The sequence below is a fragment of the Miniopterus schreibersii genome (genome assembly GCF_964146895.1).
Source record: "Miniopterus schreibersii genome assembly, chromosome: 4".
NCBI classification, from domain to species: Eukaryota; Metazoa; Chordata; class Mammalia; order Chiroptera; family Miniopteridae; genus Miniopterus; species Miniopterus schreibersii.
The window spans coordinates 81,126,088-81,151,527 of NC_138105.1; the positions used below are offsets into that span (position 1 = coordinate 81,126,088).

Below are 25,440 nucleotides of genomic sequence, written 5' to 3' on the forward strand. Positions count from 1 at the left end.
ACTAGAGGGTGGTGGGCCTCCTGCCAGCACCTGTCCAGCGTGCACCCAGCGGCTGGGTCAGAGCTTCAACATAGTGAGTGCCCTGCTCAAAGCCACCCATTTTCCCCAGCATCCCAGGTCCCTCCTTGACTGCTGTCCTCTCTAGTCATCTATGTTTACTGCCCTGCATCACCTGTTACCTGCATTCACCTGTGTTTCTCACCTGGGCGCCCCACCCACTTTTGGGTGTTTCTAACAAGCCCTACCAGTGTTTTGTACTCAGAAAGACCCTGGTAAATATTTCCTAAGAAACTGAACACATCCAGCCCTGGCCAGCGTGGTTCAGTGGTTAGTGTCAGGCCTCGCACTGCAGGATCACGGGTTCAATTCCCAGTCAAGGGCGTGTACCTGGATTGCAGGTTCCATCCCTGGCCCTCAACACACCTGTTTCTCTCCCCACACCTTTCACTCTTCCTAAAACTCAATGGAAAAAATACCCTCTGGTGAGGATCAACAAAAAATCTCTTTTGCCAGCCACTGAATGGTCCCTGGTTCCATCAGTCCCGGGAGGGTGCAGGGTGCAGACCTGGGGCTCAGGAATGGTGGGGTTGGGGAAGAGGGAAAGAAATGATTGCCCAGCATGAGAATGTGGAGGGAAGCTGAGGAAGGACAGGGACAGGATCCTTGAAAGGACAAGAAATGTGGGCTGAGAAAGGACAGGGTACAACAGGCACGGAACATCTGGCCCCAAATGACAGGCTGCCGCGCACACCTGGCCAGCCCACTCTCACAGCGCATGCGACAAGGACAGGTGGGAGTGCGGGAGGCGCGGGCTAGACTGGTGTGCCCGCCACGCCCCAGCCCAGCAGGTGCTCAGGCGTCACCAGGGAACCTCGCAGGACAGCGCCAGCCGTGCGCTTCTGCTGCCCCCTGCTGACAGCGTGGGGCGTGACATTCCTGGGGCCCATCCCTCTCCAAACAAACCTTGAGAGACCAAGCCTTATGTGGGGGCTTTATAAAGAGTCCACTTGTCCAGCACATGTTGGGACCAGGCCCCCTCACACAGGTTCACTGTTGACATGGAGGGGCTGGCACCCACTGACGGGCATCAGGCTAATACACCTGGACCTTCTCATTGTGCAGTTGGTAACAAACAGAGACATGGACAACCCCTTCACTGGGCATGGATGCAGATCCCAACCCCTAACCACAGGCACTAACCAAGTGATCTGGTGTACATTGGACTGGGGGGCACGTGGGGGGCAAAAAAAGCCTGGTCACTGAGCACCTATTAGGCACCAGGTAGTGTACTGGGCACTGGAAAGATCTGGCCCAGCAGCTCACTTGAAGACAGCTCAGAAGCACTTACCACTCACCATGACGTAACATGGTACAGGAATGGGGGCGACGAGGCCCCACATCCCCCACAACCTATCTCTTGCTCATTTTTTAACAAAATTCCTTGACCATTCTGATATTTCCAGTAAAGCTTTCTAAGAGGTGACTACACCCACTGCCTCTAATGTGTCACTTCTGGTCCTTGTGAGACCCTTAACTCAGGGGCTTGAGTTTGGACTTGAAGAATCCAACTGCTACCCTGGACAGGTGGCTCAGCTGGTTGGAGCGTTGTCCCATACACTGAAAGGTGGCAGGTTCAATGCCTGCTCAGGGAGCATACAGGAGGCAACCGATGTTTCTCTCTCACATCAATGTTTCTCTCAGATCAATAAAAACATATCCTCAGGTGACGATTGAAAAAATAAAATTTTCCCCATTTCCTTCTATGAAGCTGGGTCAGACTGGGCACTCCCACTGTACCTGTTGTCTCATCTGGAAAAAGGCAGCTATGATGCTAACCCACCCCATTGTGGAAGTAAAATGGTCAATGCAAATGTCTAATACAGGAAAAGCCCTGGGTGGGTTCTGGCCACTGTTGTCAGGATCAGGCTGGGGGGGGGGGGCTTTCACTGTGGGCAGTTTATTCCACTTGGAGGAAGAGTCATCAGCTCTAACCCTCCTGGTCTCTCTACACACCTGCCTTTTACGTGACTGGTGATTTTGCAAGAAACTGGGTGGGCACAGCCAGCCCCTTTCCTAGGTTCCTTCACTCCAGGAGACTTATAGGTCCACACTGCCAGGGACTGGGGAGGGAAGGATGACCTGGGTGTCATCTCAGAAAGCTCGCTTGCCTGGGGACATAGGCCATGAACTCGTAACAGCTTTTCTGGTGATAAAGGAAATAGTTTGGCACCCTCTGCCTTATCATACTTTATTTCTCAATAAAGCCAGGTCAGAAAAGGCAGTCTCACACCTGGATAGTACCTGTCAAAGGGCATTAGTGCATCTTCTGTACAGTGGATCCTGATGTCCCATCTGAGGTCACCAGTCACTGCTCTGCCCTCATGTCCCTCCAACTCCTGGCCTTTGCCTGTCCCCTTAAGGGTGTTCAGGCCTCATTTCTTATCAGGTTTCCAGAGTCTCCAATCCTCCCAGCAGCACCTACTCCATCCCTTTGGTTGACACCACTCCTCATCTAATGGGAGTTCAGTCCAAACTCTTTGTGTACCTCATGCTCCTGAAATTATCAGCCCTTCTCCACCTGATGTTTCAAACTGGGGTCCAAAGGCACTCAACCCCCTCCTGACCCACAGCAGGTCAAGCCTTGATTTGGGAGTCTCCTTTTGTGTTAAAATTTAATTTTGGATAGACCACAAATAACTAAGTATAGCCTAAACATTTGGGGCAAAAATCACTATCTGAAATTCAAGTCTAACCGGGACAACCTATGTATTTACTAAATCCTGCAACTCTTCCTTCATGTTCACTCACATCCAGGAGTGGCGCTCATGTGGACCATCCTGAAGTAGCTGGCAAGTCCACTCTACCCTACACACCTGTCCACACCCAGCAGGCAGGGTGCGGGACCTCCCCTGTGTGTTCACCCCAGCCATGTGGTCTTAAGTTTTCCCTCCTCTCTTGGCCTGGTTAAATCTCAGATCTAACTCTTCTTCCCTAACTACTCCACTGAAAGAGGCCCCCATCACCCTGCTCATCCCTTCTCCCTTCCGTGACAGGGGTAGTAAACATTACTGTTACATAAACTATTTTATTTAAATAAAATCAGGGGCAGACCCTTTCCCCCCATACACACCAGCACATGCACACACACATGGCCACATCCCCCCTTCCTTCCTTCCACCCATGGCCACCTCAAACCCAGAAGTTCTCATTGTGGCCATCCTACCTCAACCCTAGGACAGGGAGACATTGTCCATGTGAAGGCCCACTGCTCCCAGTTGATGGCAGCAGCACACAGGCCTAGGTACAGCCCTCCTGCCCAGTCTAGCTCTCAGCCCTCCTAGGGCGGGACAGGAAGGACCAGTCCTCCCAAGGCACCCAGACCTGGTGTGGCCTCCTCACCTCCACCACACACACAGCTTGGCAGCACCACCAGACACCTGGAGCTGCTCCCTGTGGAGGGTGAGTTCCCTCCCCACATCAAGGGCAGCCACATTTTAGCATTCCCCACGGGACCCTGGAGTATGTGTGGTTTGGTTGGGGAAAGAGCACCAAATTCCCCAACTCCATCCTGCAGGAATAGGCTGAGATCCAGCTCAAAATCCTCTCAAAGGTAAACGTCACTCATAGCAGGGATGGCAACAGCCTCAGCCTCAGGACCTCATTACATCTCTACTCCCAACACAGACCCTGTAGAGACCCACTAGCACCTTGGCAATGTTAAGGGCCCAGCTCTGCTGGGGAAAACACCATGCACATGGGAGCCTGTGTGGAGCTGGTAATATCCTCCATGTTGACACTGGGGTTGGGTTTCACCTTTCCTGACATCAGCACCCTTCAAGTCCTGCTCTGGGGCACCCAGAACAAAGTGGCTTAGGTCATGAGGAGGGAACGCTGAAGGGACAGGGGGTGTCTTCCACAGGCACACAGCCCCACAGCCCCACAGCCCCACAGTGCATCTTACAGGTTACACATAGGCAGGCTGGGACAGACAATAGGGGCAGGACTGCCAGGAGGGCTCCGCCACATCCATAGAGCCCCTCAAGAGAAGGGGAGGCAGGAGAAACACTGTTCAATCACTCAGGGGGAGGGGGGCACACCAATGACGGAACTGACAGCCAATCCGACCTCTCCAGGGGAAGCAAGAACCCCAGAGAGTAGCTGGGAGCCCACCCAGCCCTGAGTGGGCTAGCAGTGGTAAGGGCCACACCAGCCACCCTGAGCACAGGCTACAGACTGATGCTACGCTGGTGGCGGCCCCCGCGGCCTCCACTCCGGGCGCCCAGCTCCTGGCCGTCTAGACTGGCATGGTCCGAGAGGCCCCGCAGGTGCTCCACGGAGTCGCACTTTTGCAGGTCCGAGGCCACTGTGCGCAGGCTCAGCAGGCTTAGTGTGTCCGCATCTGGGGCAGGACCGGGCCCCAGGCTGCAGCCCTCCTCTGGGGCCTCTCCCTCGGCCCCCTCAGTGATCCCGCTGTCCCCATCCTCCTCCTCCTCCTGCGGCCTGGCCTCCGCACCCACGGGGGAGGAGCGCCGAGAGCCCAGGGGGTGAGGGGGCAGGCCCCTGCGTCTCGCGTGAATCTGCTCACTGATCTGCTCCAGGTTGCGCAGGGCCACAGAGTAGCGGGTCTTGGCCTGAGCAACCTGCTGCTCCAGCTCTGTCACCTTGGCCTTGTGCTCCTAAGGAGGGAGGAAGGAACAGAGTGACAACCCAGTTGGCAACTCTCCACAGCTGGGAGCTGCCAGTCCCCTCAGGCCCCACTGGGCAGCCCCGTCCTGCCCCACTCCATCCGCTCCTCCTCTCCCGATTCTCACTTTTTCTCCTTTACTCCCTACAACTCCAATCTTGGCCAGCACCCACTGCCAACTCCACCTCCTGCTTCCTTGAGGTCATTCTGAGCACAAGCGCCAGCACGTATCCCACCTAGTTGGTCTGGTGATGGCACAGAGGCAGACCACACAGCGCCTCCCTGCCCTCACTTTCCATGCCTGCCCTTCCCACCTGTCCCCCACGCCCCACAGCTACCTCCAGGATCTGGCTGAACTGGGCCTTGAGCTCAAAGTAGGGGCGGCTCTTGCCAATGGCTCGCCGGAGGGTCTTCTGCAGGGCCTGCACCCGAGCTTCAGCCTGCTGGCACAGCCGCGTTACCCGCTGGTGCTCCCGCTCACCACGGAGCCGCTCCTCTTCCGCCTCGTTCACCTGGCCCAGGTGGGGCGGATGACACACATCACTGAGCTGGGGGACCTGCTCCTGCCCTCATCCCCTACCCTAGGCTGCCACTCCAAATGTTACCCTAGGGGAAACTCCCACTGTCTGGGAGGGCATGGTTTTCCTCAGACAGAGAACAGCGGGTCCTTGCACCTGCCTACTGCTACCTGCACACTGCCACTTGGTTTTGGGGCTGCTAGGAGGGTGCCGGGGCCCTCTGTGCAACTAGTGAGTCTGTCAAGAATGTCTGTTTGGGCACATCTTCTACAGTCATCATCCTCAGGGAGCCCTCAGTGCTGGGGGAGGAAGCTGGGGGGGACCAGAGGATCTCCAGTGGGGGGAGCCACAGTTCTGCACTGGGTTCTCTGTTTTTATGCCCCAACACAGAGCAGGCAAGAGCTCCTGCTACCTTGTCCACCAAGACCAGGGGGCCAACCTTGCCACATACTGGGCAGATGCACACTGGAGCCCTGTAATACCCTGCCACTCCCAGCTCAACCAGCCCTCCCCAGTGCCACACTCTCCTGTGTGAGCTCCTGCACTGTGTGCAAGGCTATGGGCTGGGACTAAGGAGGCCTCAAAGAACCTGAGGCACGACCACCCCTCAGCTCACACTTGCTGCTCTAGAATAAGTGTTTGTGTCCCCCTCAAAGTTCACATGCTAAAATCCTAACCATAATGTTGACAGTTTGGGAGGCAGTCCTCTAAGAAGTGATTAGGTCATGGGTGGGATTACTGCCCTTACAAAAAGGCTCTGGAGAGCTCCCTTGCCCGTTCTGCCATGTGAGGACAGTGGAAAGAGAGCCAGCAGTCCAGGAACCTGGAAGGGGGCCCTCACCAAACACCAAATCTGCTTGTGCCTTGATACTGGATTTTCCAACCTCCAGAACCATGAGAAATAGACATTTGTTGTTTAAGCCCCCTGTGTATGCTACTTTGTTATAGCAGCCTAAATGGACTGAGACACTTGCTCTTTACACGGTGAAGGTGGTAGAATGGAGTTGATGCAAGGGATCCTCCCGCTCCTAGGTCCCCTTCAAGTAGCTTGGAAATGACACACAGATTACATTTCAAATATCAAAATACAGTGGCAGAGCTTAAAAGCAAGAGAGAGAGAATATTATGAAAACAGAAGGGGCCACAGCTAAACATAACAAAATGTGAGTGTTGAACCCAGAGCACCTAGCAGGGATAAACTGTTTGGAATAGTCCCAAACCTGAGGGCAAAGGTTCAGAAAGAGCCAAACAGACAGTCTGAGTCCAGAGGAGATGGATATAAAAAGCACAGGGGGCGAAACAGGGCAGAGCAAGAAACAGGTTTGCCTGAAACAGAGTTAAAGCTGAGGAAAGGCTGGAGTGGAAAAGTGACAGAAAGGAGTGAGGAGGCTGATATGATAAAGAGACAGCAAAGGAAGCATGGGAACCAGGGAGGGGACCTGCTGGAACACCCTGGCTCACCTTGCAGGTGGCGTGGTTGAGCATCTCCTGCCACGTAGGGTCCAGCCGGTTCTTGTCAGCCATGACACCCTGCTCGGCCACAAACACCATCTCCCGGGCAGCATTGTGCATGCTCACGGCCCGCTCGTATCGCAAGGCTGCCTTCTGTGTCTCCTGCTGCGCCTGGGGGGAGAGGGTCATCAGAATGGGGAGTCCTGAGGGACTCCCAGTTGACCATGGAGACCTATCCTGGGTGAGGACAAGAGGAGGAAGGCCCACTGTAATGTCGGCTTCACTTCTCTCACTGCGCTAAGGATAAATGCCAACCGAGGAAGCATCACTCTACAGAGTACCTTGTAAGAATGTGGCCTGAGAGAAGATGGGACAGCATGACGCTGCCAGTGGAGAACGAGTGTGAGGCCCAGCAGTCTCAGAGCCCGCTGGCCTTCTGCCCTGCGGAGAACAAAGTCCACCCCATGAGAGTTGCAAGGGGATTAGTGACGTGGACTGAGTCTCACAGAAAGAAAGCACACCCAAGACCATCAACTCCAGTCCAGCAGGGACGGTGAAGGAGATAATCAGACATGTGCTCAGAGACAAGTCACCACAGCCATGCTTACCAAGCAAAAAATTGGAAATAAACCTAAGTTTTCGGTCCAGGGAACTGGTTAAATAAATGTTGTATATCTCATATAGGGAAATATTCAGCAGCCCTTAAAAATGATGGCATACAGTATGGATGGACCTGGAGAATACTATGCTAAGTGAAATAAGCCAGGCATCGAAAGAGAAACATCACATGATCTCGCTTATACGTGGAATCTAAAGAGCTTAATAAACTGATGAACAGAATAGATTCAATGACATGGAAGCATAGATGAGACTGACGAATGTCAGAGGGATGGAGGATGGCGGGTGGGTGGAGGGGGAGAGAGTAACCAAAGAATTTATATGCATATATGCACAACCCATGGACACGGACAATAGTGGGGAGAGGGACTGGGGAGGGGGAAGGGAGGGGGTGGAACGGGTCATTGTGGAGAAAAAGGGACATCTGTAATATTTTAAACAAAAATAAGATTTTTAAAAAAATGATGGCATGGATGTATATTTATTGACAGGGAACTGTGCCATAATATAAGTAAAATAAAGAAATAAAAACAGCACATATTATATAATACACATGGCACAATTTATACAAAAAAATTTAATGGGTTACCTGTACTGTATTAATCATGTTTTTTATTTTCTGTATTTTATGATGCTTTGACATTCTGGGGTCTTTGCTAGCCCTCCCAAAGCTAGTTAATTCCTTAGATAGTCAACTCCCTTATGAGCATACCTTTCACATGCCAATCAGCCAATCTAACACTGCCACCTCCTTTATCTGACTCACACACCAGCCAATACTGCCTTTGTCCTGAATCACCCAGGGCCAGGAACCAGACAAGGAGGGCCCACCACCACAGCCGAGAGCCCTCCCCTATTATTCAAACCATCCTATCCTAAGTTTAGCCAGAATTGCCTACCCTGCCTCATCCATTCCTTCCCACAAAAACCACAAGAAAGGCCCTGGGCCAAGCTTTCTCCTCCTGCCTTCAGCTTCCTGACCAACCCAGGTGCTTTTCATGTGACCCTGCATCGCATGCCCCCTCCTCTCAGGAACTGCCACTGTCTCTGTCATCTCACCATACTTGTCCAAAACAAATCCCAGGTACAAAACTCATGAAACATGAGCATGGTAGAATTTGGGGCAATTTGTTTTCTTCTCTTTCTCCTGTTTTCCTGTTACAATTACAGTCTGTTAATATGAACCCACATTATTTGTGTAAAGAAAAGGGAGGGAGACAGTAAAAAATTGGAGGGTAAACAGAGGGAGGGAGGGGGAGGGGGAGGGGGAGGGGGAAGGGGAATGAATGAAAAGGAAGGGGTAAGACAAAAGCAGAGAGAAAAGAGCTCTATCTCCCACTCCATACAGAGGACGAATCCTGGGCCAGGACCAGCGCATGGCCCTCCCGGATCAAGGGTCAGGGGGCTGTACCTCCTTAGCCAGCCGCCGAGCCTCATAGTAGGGACGGGCCTTCTCGATGCAGCTCCCCAAGTGGGAGCCCTGAGTGTTGAGCTTCCTCGCTGACTCCTGCAGGATCCTCCGATAGGTGGTCCTGGCCTCCTGGCAAAGGGACAGATATGTAGGCAGAGGAAACACTGTGTGCGGGTCCCAGTCCCTCTTGCTTCCTGTGTCACCCCTTCCCCTGCCACTGTGCTGAATAGGGAGAGTGACAGACAGACACCCCAGGCAGTATACTCACATCTAGCTGCAGTTCCACCTGGTTGATCTCCTCACTGGCTTGGTTCAGGTGCTCCAGCTCCTCCTGCCACAGACAAGGGCAGAGTTAGAGCCAGGGAAAGGAGCCTCCAGTGGGCTGGGTGGGCGGGGAGCGCACGCAGAGAAAAGCCCACCAAACCAGGGAAGGGAAGAAATGCAGGTGAGCACTGCTCCTCCTCGTCAGAGATCTAATTCGCAATCTACTATTATCTCACAACTTACCTGTGTCGGGCAGTAAACCCCCACTTTAAAGGTCAGGAAATCAAGGTCCGGTGATGGAGCACTCATGCACACAGTGAAGTGGGAGCAGCCTGGGCACTCTCCCTCAGACTGCACCAGCTCCTCCTCAAGCTCCAGCCAGGAGTCTCCTCAGAGCTAACAGCCTCTCCCCACTTGCTCAGCACACATTTACACAGCTTAGCACATGAGACTTGAGAATTCAGGGCTCAGAGAGGTGGCAGCTTATGGCCAAGTAAGCGCAGACCCTCATGGTGTGAGGAGCCATGGGAGGGGTGGGCCTGTTAGGTGGTGGGGGCAGCAGAGTCACCTACCTGGGCAGCACAAGGCCAAGGTAGGATGCTCAGACCACTTGCCCCAGACTGGGCCTTGATGGATGCACAGAAAGTACTAGTGACAGGCAAGTGCTCAGGTGAGAAGCCAGTGAGGCTGGGGCACAGGGGAGGGGAGCCTCTCAGAGCCTGGAGCAACCTGGCCTGTGGCTTAGGAAGGTCTATCTGAGCAATGTAAGATATGAGTGGAGAGCCCAGGGAGACAATGGTGGAGGCAGTCTGCAGTACTCCAGCTAGGGAAGAAAGGACAGGGCCAGGGAAATGCAGGACACAGATCATGAGGGCCTGATGGACAAATGAGGCCAGATTACAGAATAGCACATGGTTCGAGAGGCCTCGAGCCTGCTCGGGAGTAGGGTGACAGTGACCCCAGGTCCCCACACAGTAGATCCTGTGAGAGAAAGGAAGAGCCTCAGGGAGAAGTCACCAGACACACTGGCTTGAGTGCCTCACTGGACCTAGGACCACCTGGGACAGAGTGCGGGAGGAGCGCTGCCCTTTCCACCAGTGCCTTTTCTTGGTCAAGTTCCTGGAGCCCAACAAGCCAAGGACACTCCTGAGAGGAGCCCCAGAAGATGCCTGGTGCTCAGCTAAGAGACGCCTTCCAGGAGCCCAGCAGCAACCAACTAGACTCACCTGCATCTGCCTGCTGCCCATGCTCTGATGTGGTCTACACTTGGCCATGAGTCACCCTGCCACTCCTGGCTTCCACACGCCTCATTCAGTCCTTCCAACAACCCAGTGTATGATCCCCCTTAGTCCTTTTATTTCTATACCCCTTCTCAAGCCCTGAGATGAGTCTGCAGGAAGAATCCAGGAAACAAAGTTACACGCCCTAATTACATTAAAGAATCCAAAGACACACAACAGAACCAAGAATAAAGATATTAAAGTGCACTTTCCCCACCTCCAAGAGGGCCTCAAACTTTACTCTGAACAGGACAGAACAAAGCTGTCCAACAGAAATACAATGTGTGCCTCACATTTTCTAGTAGCCACATTTAAAAAAGAAAAGCAAAACTAAACTGATGAAATTGTAACAACATTTTTCATTTAACCCAACATGCCCCCAAAACTAATTTCAATTATGTTATCAACATAAAGTATTAACAACACTTTTACATTCTTTTTTTAGACTATGCGTTTGAAATATCCACCTTCATTTGACCCTCAGGGTACATCTCAGCCTGGCCAGTAGCACTTCCCTCTTGTACTGGGCAATGTGGGTCTAGAAACTAGTGTACACGGGCCACCTGGTTAGTCACACAACCCAGTGTCCATAAGATAACAAGAGAATCTGGAACCATAGGCAGCCAACACTCAGGGACCCCAGGTGGGCTGCAGGTTATCACCCCACCAGCCCATAGCTCCCAGTTTCACTGCCTTCCCAACAAGGACTTCACCTGCAGCTGATGGGAGCACCCTGATGGGGCCTCAGAAGAGGCAATTCCTGTCAGGATGAGAGGCTCTACCTCTCCCCATGGGTCCAGCTCCTGTGTGTAATTAGGCCCACAGTGGTTTCAGACTTTGGGACAAGAGGTGCTGGCCCTCCCAGCAGACCCGCTGGCATCCTCCCTGTCTTAGCCCATTCTCTTGACAGACAAGAAACAATGAGGTGGGACCTGGCCAATGTTGCTCAGTGGTTAGAGCCTCGGCCCCTGCACCGAAGGGTCATGGGTTCGATTCCCAGTCAAGGGCACATACCTGGGTTGCAGGTTTAATCCCCAGCCCCCATCAGGTTACTTGCAGGAGGCAACCAAGCAATGTGTCTCTCTCACATTGATGTTTCTCTCTCTCTCTCTCTCTCTCTTTCTCTCACCCCCCCCACTAACTCCTTCCCTCCCTCCCACCCACACTCTCTAAAAAGTCCATGGAAAAATATCCTTGGGTGAGGATAAACAAAAAACAAAAAAAGAAAGAATAAGCTGGACATCCAGCCATAAGTGACAGAGCTGGGGCTGGATCCTGCACTCACCCTTTGATATGACTTTCTTACTACTGTGACCACCCTCCACACTAAGGATGTCCCTGGATGGAAACCTCAGAGAAGACAGGACACCATCACCTCAGAAAACCACAGCCCTGGGAGGAAAAGGACAGGCCTCAGGGGAGCAATGAACATTGATTCTGGGGAAGGAGAGAAGGCGGGCGCAGGTCACCCGGCATTGTTCCTGTGGAGACAAAGGTCCAGCCCGCCTCCCACTCAGTTCCATGGCCTAAAGTGTTCCCAGCCCCTGACAAGGTCATCAGAGTGGATGGCTCTACGGAAGTCATCCCCCACTAGAAAAAGGACAGGCAGGGCTTTGGCTGTTGGTGAAGGGCAGGAATCTGCTTCAGCACAGCAGCTCCAGCAATTAAAAGTCTTCTGCTGAACGAGGTCTACCCCTCAGTCACAAAGCTCTCTCTAAAAGACTGGAGGGCAGAGTGGGCAAGGGGTGGGGCAGCCAGGCTGAGTGGAAGCTGAGGAGCACTGAGTGGTTCAGGCAGCTGGCAACACTTTCCATGTGGCCTGCCCCACTGGGGACTCCTGGTAGCTGCTGACACAGAACTCCAGGAAATGAGGTCTGAGTCAGCAAACATGCCCATCAGTGAGCCGGCAGCCAGCAGGGATGGTGACCTTCCTGGGCACGTAGCGCATTCCCAGGATGCCAGGCCTCTGTGGCAGAGGCCTGCCCACCTGTGCTGGCCATTGAAACACTAAGCCATGGTCAGTGGGTGGGGCCAGGATGATGCATGGCCCAGGTCTCAGAAATAAGGGAAATAAAGCTGTCTATGAGCCAAGTCATCATTTCAGATGCAGTGTAGGCTGCAAAGTCACCCTTGAGGATCTGAGTGAATGTATCACTTGCCTCAGGAAAGAATGAGCCCATCACAAAGCAGGTGAGAAAGTCATAGGGGAGGAGACCCAGGCCCAGAGGAGCCCTAATCCCGAAGGGCTGAATGCCAGCTGCCTGCTCCATGAGAGTGCCCCTCACAGCAGCCTGCCCTTCCCACATGACAAGGGCTGAGTCCCCACTGAGGCCAGGACACTGGCCCAGCTGAGTGCCACCTGTGTAAGGAGACCTCTTCTTCCTACATAACCCACAATGCACCTCCTACTTTGGCAAGTCACGGTGGGCTCACCGGAGGTCAGGGGATAGATATCACGTGTGCCCAGTGTCCTCCAAGCCTCACAGAACGTCCTAGTTCTACACTGCCAATAGCACCTGGGGAACTGCATCTTCCATTTTCATTTCATTTTAATTGATTTTAAGTAGCCACATGCAGCTAGTGACAATGTGATTGGACAGTGAAGCATGGGAGTGACTCTTGTGTGGACACAGGAGGGACTGCAGGAAGAAGCTGCTGGATTCTCTTCAGAAGCAGGGCCAGCAACGCTGAAGGGGCATGCAGCACATCACGTGGCCCTCCTCCCCAATGCGCATGGGGGTGTCTTTCCCAAGGCACTACCTATAAACTGTCACCAAAAGACAGACTAAGGAATTTGTGAGAGATTCACAGGTCTGTCAGAGAAGTGCAGGAAGGAGTCATGCAAATCAGGGAGAACACCCCTCACTTTACAGATAAAGAAACTGAGGCTCGCAGAAGTTGCCTAACTTACATGAAAATCCCAAATCATCAGGAAGAAGGTTGCCTAAGCCTCAGCCCAAGGTATTTTTCACAACTTGGTTCCTCAGTGGAGGACAAATCTGTAGAATTAGCAGGAGAAACTGAGTGGATTTCAATGCAATGCCTGTGAAACACAGCAGGAATGTCTTTGACGCACCACCACTCTGCGGTGAGCAGGGACACAGTTCCCACACATCCCAGGAACCCCACCAAGAGGGCAGGAAGGATTCTAGGACCAGCGGTGACTTCTTCTGGACACACCAAAGTAATCTACTAAAGGTTTGTTGACAAAGAAGCCCAGGAAGCAAGCCTAGGGATGTGTTGCTCACCTACATAGGTGTGAGTCACCTACACACCAGAATCTTGAAGATGCTTTGAACCAAAGGGCAGACTCAGCCCCAAACACAGAAACATGTTGACCCTCACCTGCCCAAGCAGCTTCCCCAGCTAGTCCTTCCCAGCCCCTGCCCGGGATCACTGCAATCCAGCCTCAGCTGGCCAAACATCTCATCCACATGGTGCCTACCCTCGGCCCTCATCCATTACTCCAGGTGTCCTTCCCGAAGAGCTGCCCAGCTGACCAACCAACCTGTAAAAGCTCCGAGGTGACAAATCAGCTCTCTTATCCACTTGATAGCCGCAGCATCATTAGAGCTGGGCATCTGTGTTACTGAGGACTGACCAGGACCAATACATATCAGACTTCCTCAGAGGCCTAAACCTGATGCCACCTTTATAACACATGAAAGGTCTCACCCTTTATAGATGTGGACATCCCTGGGAGGCACTGATGAGAAGTTGAGATTGCCTCCCAATCTCAAAGTCACCTCCTCTCACGTCCCAATCACACCACGTCTGAGCTGACAGCCCTGCTGCTTATTTGGATAGAACAATTCTACTCTGCACTGACCTGAAGCGTGCCTCCTGCATGTCCCTTCGGTTCTTCAGTGAGGCTTCAGCAACCACCCCAGGCACCTGAGCTTGCCTTTCTTGGCACTCCCGTACCAGACTAATCTTTTAGCACTTGTCACACAGCATTGCAATGATTTGTTGACAAGCTTGTTTTCCTTTCCTGCCCCAGTGCACTCATCTGCCAACTCTTCAAGAAAGCTAGCACCCCTGTCTCTCCATCAGTCCTCTCACCTGAATTCTAGGATCCAGCTCCTCTTCATCCCCGGGAAACAATTTGGCCTCACTGCTATTGCTTCCATCTCCCCGCGGCTCCTCTGCGACTGGGCTCCGAGGGACTTCATCCTCTACAACCTCCGGCCGCAGCTCCCCCTGAGGGGTCTCCCGCCCCCCTGGAACCTGCCTGTGCTCAGCCATGCTGACGGGGAGAGGGCACAGCCCTATACATAAGAGAGGACTGACATGCTGGGACCAGGGCCCCAGTTTGGGGCTTCTGGGCTCTGGGTGGCAGGATGAAGGGTTTCTCTTCTCAAAGGCTGGTAAAGGAGGCACAGAAAGAACTCGCGCTGGATTAAAGGACGAGATTCCAGTCGTCAGTGGGGTTCCTAGAGCTATAGCCTTGTCCACGCAAAAGTTCTTCCCTCCCAGCCACGGGCAGCTGCTGCTCCGAGGCAGGGAGCGGAGGGGGCCTGGATCCTGGGCCAAGGCCTGCGAGGAAGCACACCATTCGGGAGAACGGAGGCAGGCGCCTCCAGGCTGAGCTGGCAGCTGGAGACTGACGGCTGGGCCGGGGCAGAGGCTGCGGATAAGTCTCTGGGGAACTGCAAGGAAAACAAAGGCCAAGGATATACACGCTCAACATCAGAACGTCGGCCACCAAGGCCCCACTCTCGCTCTCCCACACCCCCGAGTAACAACCGGCCACCTCAACTTCTGCGGTCCGACCCCCCGCGTCTCAGCCGCTCTCATCCGCCCCCCAGCAACCCCGGGGCTCACCCTCCCACACGCCCGTCGGCCGCCCGCCGCACCCGCGGATTCACCCCGCAACCCCCAGCCCCGCCCCAGCTTCTCGTCTCTCTCCAACCTGCGCACAGTCCGAGCCTCACGCCTGCAACCCCACACTCTTTCTCGAGTCCAAGGATCCTGTCCCCAGACCTCCGACACAGCCGGGCGCAAAGGCCCCCAACTCACAGCCTTGCCTCAGTTTACCTTTGCGCGAAGCTCCAAACAACCTTGCCCCAACCCTCCCCGCAACAAGCCGGTCCAACCAAATAGGACCGGGCCGAGAGGAAGCGGAAATACACCGCCAAATAGCAACGCCCTCCGCCACCTTCGCCCTCCGCCCTCCCTGACTCCCTCCCACGCTCTCCTGCCAACCTTCCTCCTCTGGATTCCTCGCCGCTCGCCCGCCAGGCCTTCAGTTTCCGTACAAAATGGCGCCCTAAAGCGCTCTGGTCACCTCACGTTGCCTTCAGCCCGTACTCCACCACAGATGAATGAGATTGAAATATGAACGAACTGTTCTGAGAAAAACCAGGGCAGGAGATGGCAATCGAGAGGCCCTGGTGGGTAGAGAAGTGCTACAATTAGGACGAAGACTGAACAACCCCTTCAGAGAGAGTGCTGCCATCTTGCTTTACGGCGCTGCGGCTCTGAATGCGGGAAAGCGACTTCCGGCCTCGCTCCGGAAGTTGGAGGCTGGTGGGTTCTCGGCGCGGGCTGTTGGGTACTGGAGTCCAGCGACTAGCGAACTTAGCTGTTGGGGTGGACCGTCGTTTTCCAGGAGTGCTGGCCTCACTGCAGTGAAGTCAGCGGTGCCCTGAGTAACTGTGCCTAACCTACGGCTCCGAGGGGTACATCTCTCCTTTGGGCGTCCCGGGAACGTCACGTCCCTGGGGTCGCTGATAGCCGCGAGCGCTAACCTGAAATCTACGCGTGGACTCGGCGCTCGAAAGCCCGCCAGGAAGAGGAGCTTGTTGCAAGGCCTGTGCGTCGGAGGACCTGAGCGCAGCGACCTGGTCGCTACTTGCAGGTGTCGCCAGGCGAGGCGGAGGGGACTTGGTGTTTCTGCCACAGGCCTGACTTCGTAAGAGCCGGCCCTGGCTCGCCCTCGGTGTGGAAGGCTGCGTTACCAAGGGCCCCTCCCTGCTCCCTCACCTCTTAATCTCCACATGAAAAAAATATTCTAACAATCAGAGCCAAGTATTCCTTTAAAAGTGGTTGCAAAGAGATTTTTCCACAAAATTAGAAATTTTATTTTTAAAATTCCAGTAGTGACATTGCTCGCTGCAGTGGGTCAGCGGGACCCTGTGTCTTGGTGGACAGATCTGGTGCATAATAAACTCCTCAGTCTTTTGTGATGTTCCTTTTTATTATCGAGGTGCTGTACAAAAACCATGAAAGTCACGTATGGAAATCAGTTTATTTATTCTCCAATAGTAACTTTAATTTTGTAAAACTGAAAGCTGCATTTTTACCCACCTTCTGTGTACCCTGGCCCGAATCCTCCCCACTGGTCCTAGGCAGCACCATGCCAACATCTGTCACCTTTCTGCCTTGTCCCACAGCTCCCTACCCTGTGCATCTAGTCTGTCGCAATCGTGACTTCTAGTTGTCACAGATCTTGGTTGCATTTGGTGGGAAACGTCCTGAACACCTGTAATGTCCAGACTGCCCTGATCAAATCCTGAAGTTTGGTAGCCTTCCTGCTGTGTGCACTGGCTTCTCACAGGGTTGACTTTCCCTCACAGAGACCAAATGCCCTGTCATCATGTACAGATTGTAATGTAATTCCAAGCAGTTTTTCTGCTGGGTTTGGATAACATTTCCAGGAAGAAGAGGTTGGGCACTGTGCACTGCTTGTTTTATTGAGGCCAGCTCAGGGCTCCAGAGAGGCAACAGGGCAGAGTGGAAATTTTCTGGGCCAGCAGTTTTCAGCTATGGCTGGTGAAATAAAAGAGGTTATGTATCTGGGTTCAGATGTCAGGAGCCTCTTTATCAAACCTGAAGCCACTGTCTCTGTAAACTTGAGGAGTGACCAGACAGTCAGGCGATTCCAAGTCCCCAGGTCTTGCCCTTCCCAAGGCAGCTCAGCAATGTTGCATGCACAGCCCCCCTGATTTTGCACCAGAAGGCAAGACTCTTTGGGCCTGTATATTTGCTTCTTCTGGTTAATAGGACATTGTAGACCAGGGTCACATACCTGTATGCCTGCTCATTCATATCTCCAGAATGACTGAGTGCTCCCCCTGCTGTCACAGCCTGCCCTGCTCCAGTGAGAGTGGGTGTGACAGTCCACAGGAAGGGCTGCAAAGTTCCCAAGCAAACTGGGAAAGCTGGGTCCTTGAGGTGGGGGCCTGCAGAGAGGAACAGGGCTCGCACCTGTGCTGCACATCTAGCAGTGCCTACAAAGGAATCAGGATTCCTGTGCCTCAGGTGCAAAAACACACTCTGCCCACACACTTCGAGGTAAAACACAGGCTTTATTCTGTCCTGTAGAAAGACTACTATAGCCTTGCTGCCTGGAGTCCAGTCCTGCCCATGTCCTGCACTCCCCATCACCCTAGTTCCCAGGGACCAGGCGGCTGGCCTTTCTTCTCTTCAGTCATTGTTGTCACTGCTTAGGAAGCAGGGTCACAGCCTGAGAAATCTGAGCGGGCCTGCACCCTTCACTGGACCCCAGGAATGCAGGGGCAGAGATGCTGGAACAGGGCTCCACTGGGCTGAGCTGTTCTGATGGGGCCAGGAGCAGGGCCGGGTGGCTTTTGCTGCAGTGAGCTGCGACACTGTCTGGCTTCTCAAAGCACTTGCCGCAGACCTCACAAGGGAAGCGCAGGGTGGCTGCTGTCTCTGCATGCTTGCGCCGGTGCCAGTTCAAGGAGGCCTTCTGGCGGCAGGTGAACCCGCAAATCTCACACCTGTGCCAGGGTCAGCAGAAGGAAGTTAGGGGCCCCAGCCCAGTTGCCTAAGTGTCCTGCTGGCCCCCTCCTCCAACACCCACACACTCACTGCAGGGGTTTCTCTCCAGTGTGGATGCGCCGGTGGATGACCAGGTTGCTGCTGGTGCGGAAAGACCGGGCGCAGAATTCACAGATGTAGTCCCGGGTGTCTGCGGGGGCATGGGGACACCCCAGCATCCATCTCCAGGCTGTGGCCCCTGCCCACCCACCAGCCCCCACAGGAGTACTGTTCCCATTCAGCCTGCACATCACATCCATCCTGACCCCCAAAAGTGAGTGCCCTGTGGCTGTCAGCAATCCCCTCTTTTTTTCCTGGAACCTGCTCTCCCTGCCACCTCCAAGCTTCTCAAGGTGTCCTTTAAACCTGTCCCAACACCACTCTGTATACCCTGCCATCAGACCACATACACACACCAGCAGCCTTTGCCCCATTACTCCCATGCTCCATACAATGCTGGCTCCAGGCCTTCTCTCCAGCCACTCCTAATGTCAGTTTGCCTCCTACTTGGCCAGTACTCACTTCGCTGTTCTGTGACGTGACCTTCATTGACCTGGCCACCCATCCTTCTCAACCACCACTCCCAAGACATACCCCCCATTACCACAATTTCAACCATCTGAGTTCCAGCCAGGGAACTGGCTACAATATTCTAGTTTGTCCCGCTATGATAATCCTGTGCGTGACTCCAGGCTGCCAGTCTAAGGCCCAATGCCTACCTCTGCCCCTCCTCGCCCCGTGCTGTTTCTAGGGCAGCTGCGTAGCCTTCCGTCACTCACACCAATCACCAATTCACCCATCCCTCTCTCCCTCAGCTGTACCTGCTAGGTTAAAATCAACACAGGATAAACACAACCCTTGACCTGCTCCAGGCCTGCACATGTATAATGAGGGGGCAGAACCCTCCTCCCCCAACCTCCCCTTTCATGCACCAGAGGTCTCAAGGGCCTCGCACGCCTCTGCATTTCCCTGGCCAGCTCACTCTCCCCTTTGGAATCCAGGAGGCCATGTTTGCACCACCTCCTCTCCAGCAGCCCCATTCAGCACTGAGCTTGTTTTCAAGTCATCAATAAGAGCGAAACCCAGAGAATACGCTCATATCCTGCCCCCAAATCCACCAGCCAATATGTTTCTGTGCCCACATTCGTGACTACCACCTGCACCTCTGAGGCCACTGCCAACTGTTCCTAAGACACCTTCTCACAGACGAGAGGTTGCCCACCCCAAAGGAGTCAGTCTTTCCTTTCTGAGGGATCGGCCCCATCTCTGTGCCCCCAGCTTGCAGCTCCATTAGCTAAGACCCCTGAGTTGTCCATACTCACTTTCTCCACTTCCTTAGCTCCTTCCTGTCTGGAACTCACTCCATTCTGGCTGTCATCTCCCTTGTCATGCACTATCTGGTCAAGGATGGCTTCCCACCTCCATGTCTGGTGGCCTGTCCTCAACTTCCTCTTACCCAGCCCTGGCAAAGGCACAAGTCCTCTCCTCTCCCCACCTCCCCAGCACTGTCTGTTCGGTCCTTTGACACCAGTTTCCTCACCTGCCTTGCTGGCTCCTCTGCAGCTGCCCTTCCCACCTGCCTACTCAAGCCTCTTCACCTAGGCTTACCCCTTCCACATGGGGGCATGCCACCCGCAGCTCCAAATACCACCCATGTGCTTATGACACCCCCCCCCATATCCTCCAAACTCCTGATTCACATCTTCTGGGATACCTATTTAACATGCCCCAAATAAAAGGTCCCTTTCCTAAAGCATGTTTCTCTATTATAAGAAGCCACATCACCTACTGCCCCGTTGCTCAGGCTAGAATCCAAGTCACCCGACTCCTCCCCACCCATCCTACCTGTGGCTACTTTGTGCTTCCCGCAGCAGCCCTTCTGGCTCCATCACACTCTCATCAGCCTTCAGGCCACAATCACTGCACACTGCACATTCCTGCAGTCCCTTACTCCACATGGCAGCCGCAGCTCTCCTTTTATAGTCAGCTGTGTCCCTTCACTGCTCAAGACCCTGAGATGGAGCCCATCTCATTTGCCCGGGAGCCAAGCCATCCCCCTGGTAGTCTTGGGCCCCCACCCGTCAGTCTTTTCATCCTTCCCACACGCTGCCTGTGGAGATGGACAAGTCTCCATTCCTTTCAATGATGTCTTTGCTCAAAGCACCTTCCCTTTCTACCAGAGCAACTCCTCCCCCATGCACTCCTCACTTCTCTGCTTTCCCATCTCTTCCATGCTCTATATCATGAGTGTGGACATCTTAGGAGGTGAGGACTGCCTGCTCTGGTCACTGAGGCGTCCAGCACCTACAACAGTCTCAAGCAGGTACGTGCTCAACACACAGGGAATGCAGGATGAGTGTGTGAGTCACCTAAAGAGGGTGTGACAGGAACCATGTGTGACAAGAACTGCAGATAGTTGACGGGCCCCACAGGGGGAGGTGAAGGACCCTACAGGGGGAGGTGAAGGGCCCCACAGGGGGAGGTAAAGGGGGAGATGATGGGCCCCCACAGGGGAGGTAAGGAGGCATTCCCCCCACTGACCACTATGCAGCTTCACATGCTCCTTCAGGTGTTTCTTGAAGTTGAAGGACTTTCCACAGGCTGGCTCTGGGCAGGAGAAGGACTTCTGGTGGATGTGCTGGTACTTCTTGTGGTGCTACGGAAGGGAATGGTCTCCTCAGGGAGACCCAGAGCCGACCCACCAGACAGGCTCCTCTGCCCCAAACTGTCACCGCTGGCTCACATCACCTATACATGAGCATCGCCATCCCATCCTGACCACAAAGTGCCCTCCTACTGTACCCCTGACTTCTATGATCTCACCTCCTTGCCACAACTTCCCTTTTAGTGCCCAGTTCCCCAACTATGAATGTGTTGCCTGCCGCGGATGGGACAAGTCGTGGTGGGCATGATTATCCTCTTCACTGTCAATATTCAAGAACACTGTCACCCAGACAGCCTACTTCTTAGTAACAGATCACTACGGAGATATATTATATGGTTTTCTCCAACATCTGCTTTGGACACACACACACGTGCTCTCAACCTGGAACACTCTTACGGGTAGGGTGTTCTTCAACCTTGACTCCCAAGTATTTCTGGGATATATTTCTCTTCTCATGTGACCCTGTTCATACCCTGTCTCATTAAATCCCATGGGCTTACCCCTCCAAAATCCCACTTTCTTTTCTTTTCTCTGACTTTATTTAATTTTATTTAATTTTTTCCACTACCACTCATCCCCTCTATGCCCTCTTCCACCTCCACCCATGCCCCTCCCCACCCCTGCAATCACCATACTGTTGTGCATGTCCATGAGTTCTCTCTTTTATTTTTTGCCCACTTTCTGAGTTAAACTGCTGCTGGGGGCGGCTTCCGTTTCCTCCTTGAACGGGCTCAGTGTATCTGACCAGCCCTGCTGAATGTCCACAGCCCAGAGCTTCACTGCCACTTGGGGACTCTCTCCCTCTACTTCCTCCTGGTACACCCATGCCTCACCAGCCCTGTGTGGGCCCTCCTCAGCCCCCAGACCTGCCCTGTGGGCTCTGGCTGAGTGTGGGTGTGGGCCCTGCCCTCTTTATGCCTCAAACTTCTCCTGTAGTGAAGATGGGGACAAGACTCAGGGACCTCAACACGATTACACACTAGCTGAGGAGCCCTGGGCAGTGCTTAACCTTTTGTACCTCATTTTCTTCGTTTGCAAAGTGGGAACAGTATCAGTACCTACTCCCTAGGGACACTGTGAAGATCAACAGGTCAAGTATTTACAATAGTCACTATCACCCAGAGAACCTGAGGATGCTACCTTCATCTCCTGTGGCCCCCAGAGGCCATGCAATAAGCAGTAGTGGGCAGTGGTTGTGTGTCCAAGGCTGGGTTTTCTGCCTTCCCTACCAGTCACCTGGTTTAGTCGTTATTACTACAGGTATGCTCTGCATGTCCACCCCAACCCTTCTTTTCCTGACTCCAAATCCCCCCACACCACAGGCTCCTATGCCTCAGCTTCCCCTTCAGCCTTTCTCTTCCACCAAGGCCACACGGAACCCAACCTGTGCCCCTCACATCCTCACATTCAAATACTGCCGGTTGGAGAAGATCCTTCCACAGCCAGGGAAGTCACAAGGCAGCAGCTCCTTTTTGGCAGCTTTCCTTGGGGAGCAGAATCGGGACAAGCATGAAGACTCCTGCAGGCTTTCCTCGGCCTCCCTCCCTCGTCTCAGCCCCTTTCAGAGACCTTCCCCCAGTCTTACCGAATTCTCTTGGGGCCAATCTGTGCACTGTCCTCATCCCAGGCTACAGCCAAAGCAGACTGGACCTGACTCCCAGGGCTAAGAGCAGCAAAGAGGGAGCAGAGGGCCTCGAGGGAGGGCCATGTCCCAGGATACCCCTGCCCTCTGTCTTAGTCATCAGGTTACCTGGCCAGGGGCTCAGTTTGCTGGGCCACTTGAGGGGTCTGATCGAGCTCTGACTGTACCCCGCCTTCCACAGACACAGGAGCTCCAGAACCCAATGAGGATGCTGATATGGGTGGTACAGCAAGAGAAGCGGGGGCAGCTGCAGGGGCCAGAGGTGTTTCTCCCTCCTTAAGTGCATGGGTGACAGGGAAAGTGGGTGGTCTGGGGGCATCTGGCTCACAGCTGAAAAATGAAGAGGATGACATTATCTCTCTGGGCCCTCAGCCAGCCACAGCCCCACCCTAGCCCCTAATTCGGGAAGATCCCAAACTCAGAACAACCCCATACAGGCCTCCACTCACACCTGCTTTCAGCCTTCATTTCCCCCTAAAGCCTAACTTCACACCTCTCCACCCAATTCCAAGCCTCCAGTTCTTTCTCCCTCCCCACCAAGTCTGCAAAGCTGTGTCCCTGGCCAGCTGCCCCCACCCTCCTGCTCTGCTCAGTGCCCTCCCTCAGCCCCAACTTGCTTGTCTGAGGAGGAGCTGTAGGTCCATGGGCTGGCATCACTGAGCATCTCCTCTTCACTCTCATCTTCAGCCTCCTCCTCGTCTTCTCCTGGGGGCAGGAAGGACTCCCGTGGGGGTCCCATTCCCCTGCAGGGGCAAAAAAGGCAAGCCTGAGGTTCTGGTCCCTCACACCTACTATCCACCAATTGAGCCTGTCCCTCTTTCATCCAACCTCACCTGGGCAACCTCTCCTCCTGAGTCCTCTCCTCATGCTCAGATTCCAAACCTGTTGGCACAGGTGGGGTCAAAGGGGAAGAAACTCTGGCTGGAGGGATGAGGGCAGGTGGACTCTAAGGTCTAAATTCATGGGAGGACTCTTAGGAAGGGAGAGGAGGAAGGGGCAGAGGCTACTACAGTGGGAAAGGGTATTTTATTTTAAAGAGGACATTCACATGGTTCCAAAAAAATACAAGTATAAAAAGGTACACTATGAAAAGTCCCCTTTCCAATACTGTCCCCCAGGGCCTAGCTCTTCCCACAGGCAATCTGGTTTCCACCTACCCTCCCACAGAGATTTCATTCGTTCAAAAGTACTTTCTCCCTTTATTTTCCCACCAAAATACACCTTATTCTGTATTTTTCTTTTTACACCTAAAAATGTATTTCCTTGACAGCATAGTTTTTTTCCACCGAGAAAGGATCATTTTTAGAGAACAGGGTTCTGAGCTGCAGAGATGGAAACCCTTTTCCCTTCCTATTCTCCACGACTCTTCTCCCCAGCCTACCTGCAGGCTCCTGCCCACCCCTGGCCTCTGGGCACCAGCTTCTCTGAGAAGTACTTGGAAGGAGGGCTGGCTTGGGCTCCGCTGGAGGTGTGGGGCCTGAAGAGGGGCCCCAGGAGAAGGTGTGGCCTGCTGAGCACTCCCACACAAGCCCACCATCTTGGCCCCCAGGCCCCCGCAGCCCAGGCACCAGGCTGCACTCTTGGCTGTGGGTATGAGATAGGAGCACCAGATACTGCAGACCCTTGGGGGGCAAAGGCTTAGGACCTAAAGGGGTGAAGGTGACAAGTCAGAGCGAGCTGGGTTGCCCCCTACTCTCATCCTTGAGAGCCATACCCAGACAGCCTTGCCTCCTAACACCCCTGGGCAACCCTGGTCCCTAGTTCAGTTTATCATTCTTCAGAGCCCCAACCAGCAAGGTCCTGAGAAACTGCTCCCTTCCCCACAGTCTGCTCTCATCTAACTGCCTTGGGCTCCCCAACTCCTATCTCTTCCCAAACTCCCCCAGGGTTCCCTCTGATCCAATCCCCTTATGGAGAGTGTTCCTGGGTCACACCACTCGCTGCTGCCCCTCTTCCCTCTCTGGCATCTGAGCCCCTAACCCCAGCTGCTGCCTACCCACCTGCACAGAGCACACAGCCTGAAGAAGTGTACCTGCCAGAGGGACAAGAGGCACGTCAGGTCGGGACCAAGTGGAACAAGTGGCTTCAGCTATGCGCACTCACACACTGAAGGGGGCAAGCTCTAAGGGCCCCCTATTCGCTGAGGGCAAAGAGGGGTGGGGCAGAACCCTAGGAGGCCAGAAATCACACAGGCCATACAGCTGAAGTGAGAAATGGGCCCGCAAGGAGCAGTGGGCCAGCACTTGGGGTGGGGGTGGGTGGGGGACGCTGGGTGCTGCGCTGGGTGCCCCACGCCCACCCCCGATCCCGTCAGTCCCTAACCGGTCCAGCAGGAACTTAGCGAGCTGCGAGTGCAGGGAGAAGCCCAGCCGCTCCTTGAGGAGGCACCACTGCTCCATGTGGCCGCCCAGGCGGATGCGACACTTGCTGCGGCGCGCGTCCAGCTGCCGCCGCTTCTCCCGCCGCCTGCGAGACGCATCTGCCGTGGAGGCAGACATGGGCCTGGGGCCTGCAGGGCAGAGGACGCGCGTGGGCCAGCCTGACCCGCCGCTCGCCGGCCGGCCTCCGGAGTCTCGGCAGGGCATGGGCAGGACCAAACCGTTGCCACAGCACTCGCTGCGGCGGGTGGGAGGTTGGGGACCCGGCCACCGAGCGCAGGAGCGGCGGGCAGGGGCGTGAGTCCTCCATGGGGAACTCCTCCCAGGAGGGGAGCCGGGTGGGGAACAGCTTCAACTGCAAGGATGTTTCGTGCGCGCTGGGGGCGCTCTGCACAGTCGGGTCGCCGTGGCAAGGCCGGGGGTCTGCAGGGCGCCCCACCCGATCTCAGGCCGCAGCACTTAACACGTACAGAGCGCGGACCGGGCACTGCAAAGGCCACCCGGGGGCCGCCCCAAGCGCCCGGCAGGCCGGCCTTACCTGCTTCTCACGGCGCCTGCGCCGCCGCCACGCGCGGGCGGGACAGCAGCGGAAGGACGGGGCCCACCTTCCGAGCGCCGCCGTCGTTTCTCCTTTAAGAGCAACCCGTCTCCCAGCCGGGCTGTGGCCCCAGAGCGGAACTGGGTCCGGCCGGGGAGGAAGAGGTGGGGGAACGCGGGGGCGGGCGCTCGGCGCGCGCCTGCGC

At 54.5% G+C, this 25,440-nt stretch overlaps 2 protein-coding genes across 11 annotated transcripts; both read right to left on the minus strand.

Moving 5' to 3' along the window:
* Window positions 1-1,458: 1,458 nt before the first annotated feature.
* SH3BP5L (SH3 binding domain protein 5 like) lies at window positions 1,459-15,703 on the minus strand. Of its 4 annotated transcripts, none has more exons than XM_081133982.1 (7): window positions 15,433-15,703; window positions 14,290-14,876; window positions 8,952-9,014; window positions 8,684-8,812; window positions 6,664-6,825; window positions 5,023-5,196; window positions 1,459-4,676 (listed from the first exon to the last, which is right to left on the minus strand). In XM_081133982.1, the coding sequence occupies exons 2-7, from the start codon at window positions 14,470-14,472 to the stop codon at window positions 4,227-4,229; spliced, it is 1,161 nt and encodes a 386-aa protein (XP_080990108.1). In that variant the 5' UTR covers window positions 14,473-14,876; window positions 15,433-15,703; the 3' UTR covers window positions 1,459-4,226. The 4 variants fall into 4 exon arrangements, with proteins under 4 accessions (XP_080990108.1, XP_080990110.1, XP_080990111.1 ...); XM_081133984.1 differs by having other exon boundaries at window positions 15,515-15,690; XM_081133985.1 differs by lacking the exon at window positions 15,433-15,703 and adding an exon at window positions 15,140-15,341.
* Window positions 15,704-17,517: 1,814 nt separating this feature from the next.
* Window positions 17,518-25,421, minus strand: ZNF692 (zinc finger protein 692). 7 transcript variants are annotated; one of them, XM_081136419.1, is made up of 12 exons: window positions 25,236-25,421; window positions 24,642-24,828; window positions 24,320-24,351; window positions 23,701-23,796; window positions 23,153-23,201; window positions 22,937-23,062; window positions 22,428-22,649; window positions 22,263-22,340; window positions 22,083-22,161; window positions 20,554-20,668; window positions 18,064-18,163; window positions 17,518-17,972 (listed from the first exon to the last, which is right to left on the minus strand). In XM_081136419.1, the coding sequence occupies exons 2-12, from the start codon at window positions 24,815-24,817 to the stop codon at window positions 17,669-17,671; spliced, it is 1,377 nt and encodes a 458-aa protein (XP_080992545.1). In that variant the 5' UTR covers window positions 24,818-24,828; window positions 25,236-25,421; the 3' UTR covers window positions 17,518-17,668. The 7 variants fall into 7 exon arrangements, with proteins under 7 accessions (XP_080992545.1, XP_080992544.1, XP_080992546.1 ...); XM_081136418.1 differs by having other exon boundaries at window positions 23,701-23,964; XM_081136420.1 differs by lacking the exon at window positions 23,701-23,796.
* Window positions 25,422-25,440: the final 19 nt, after the last annotated feature.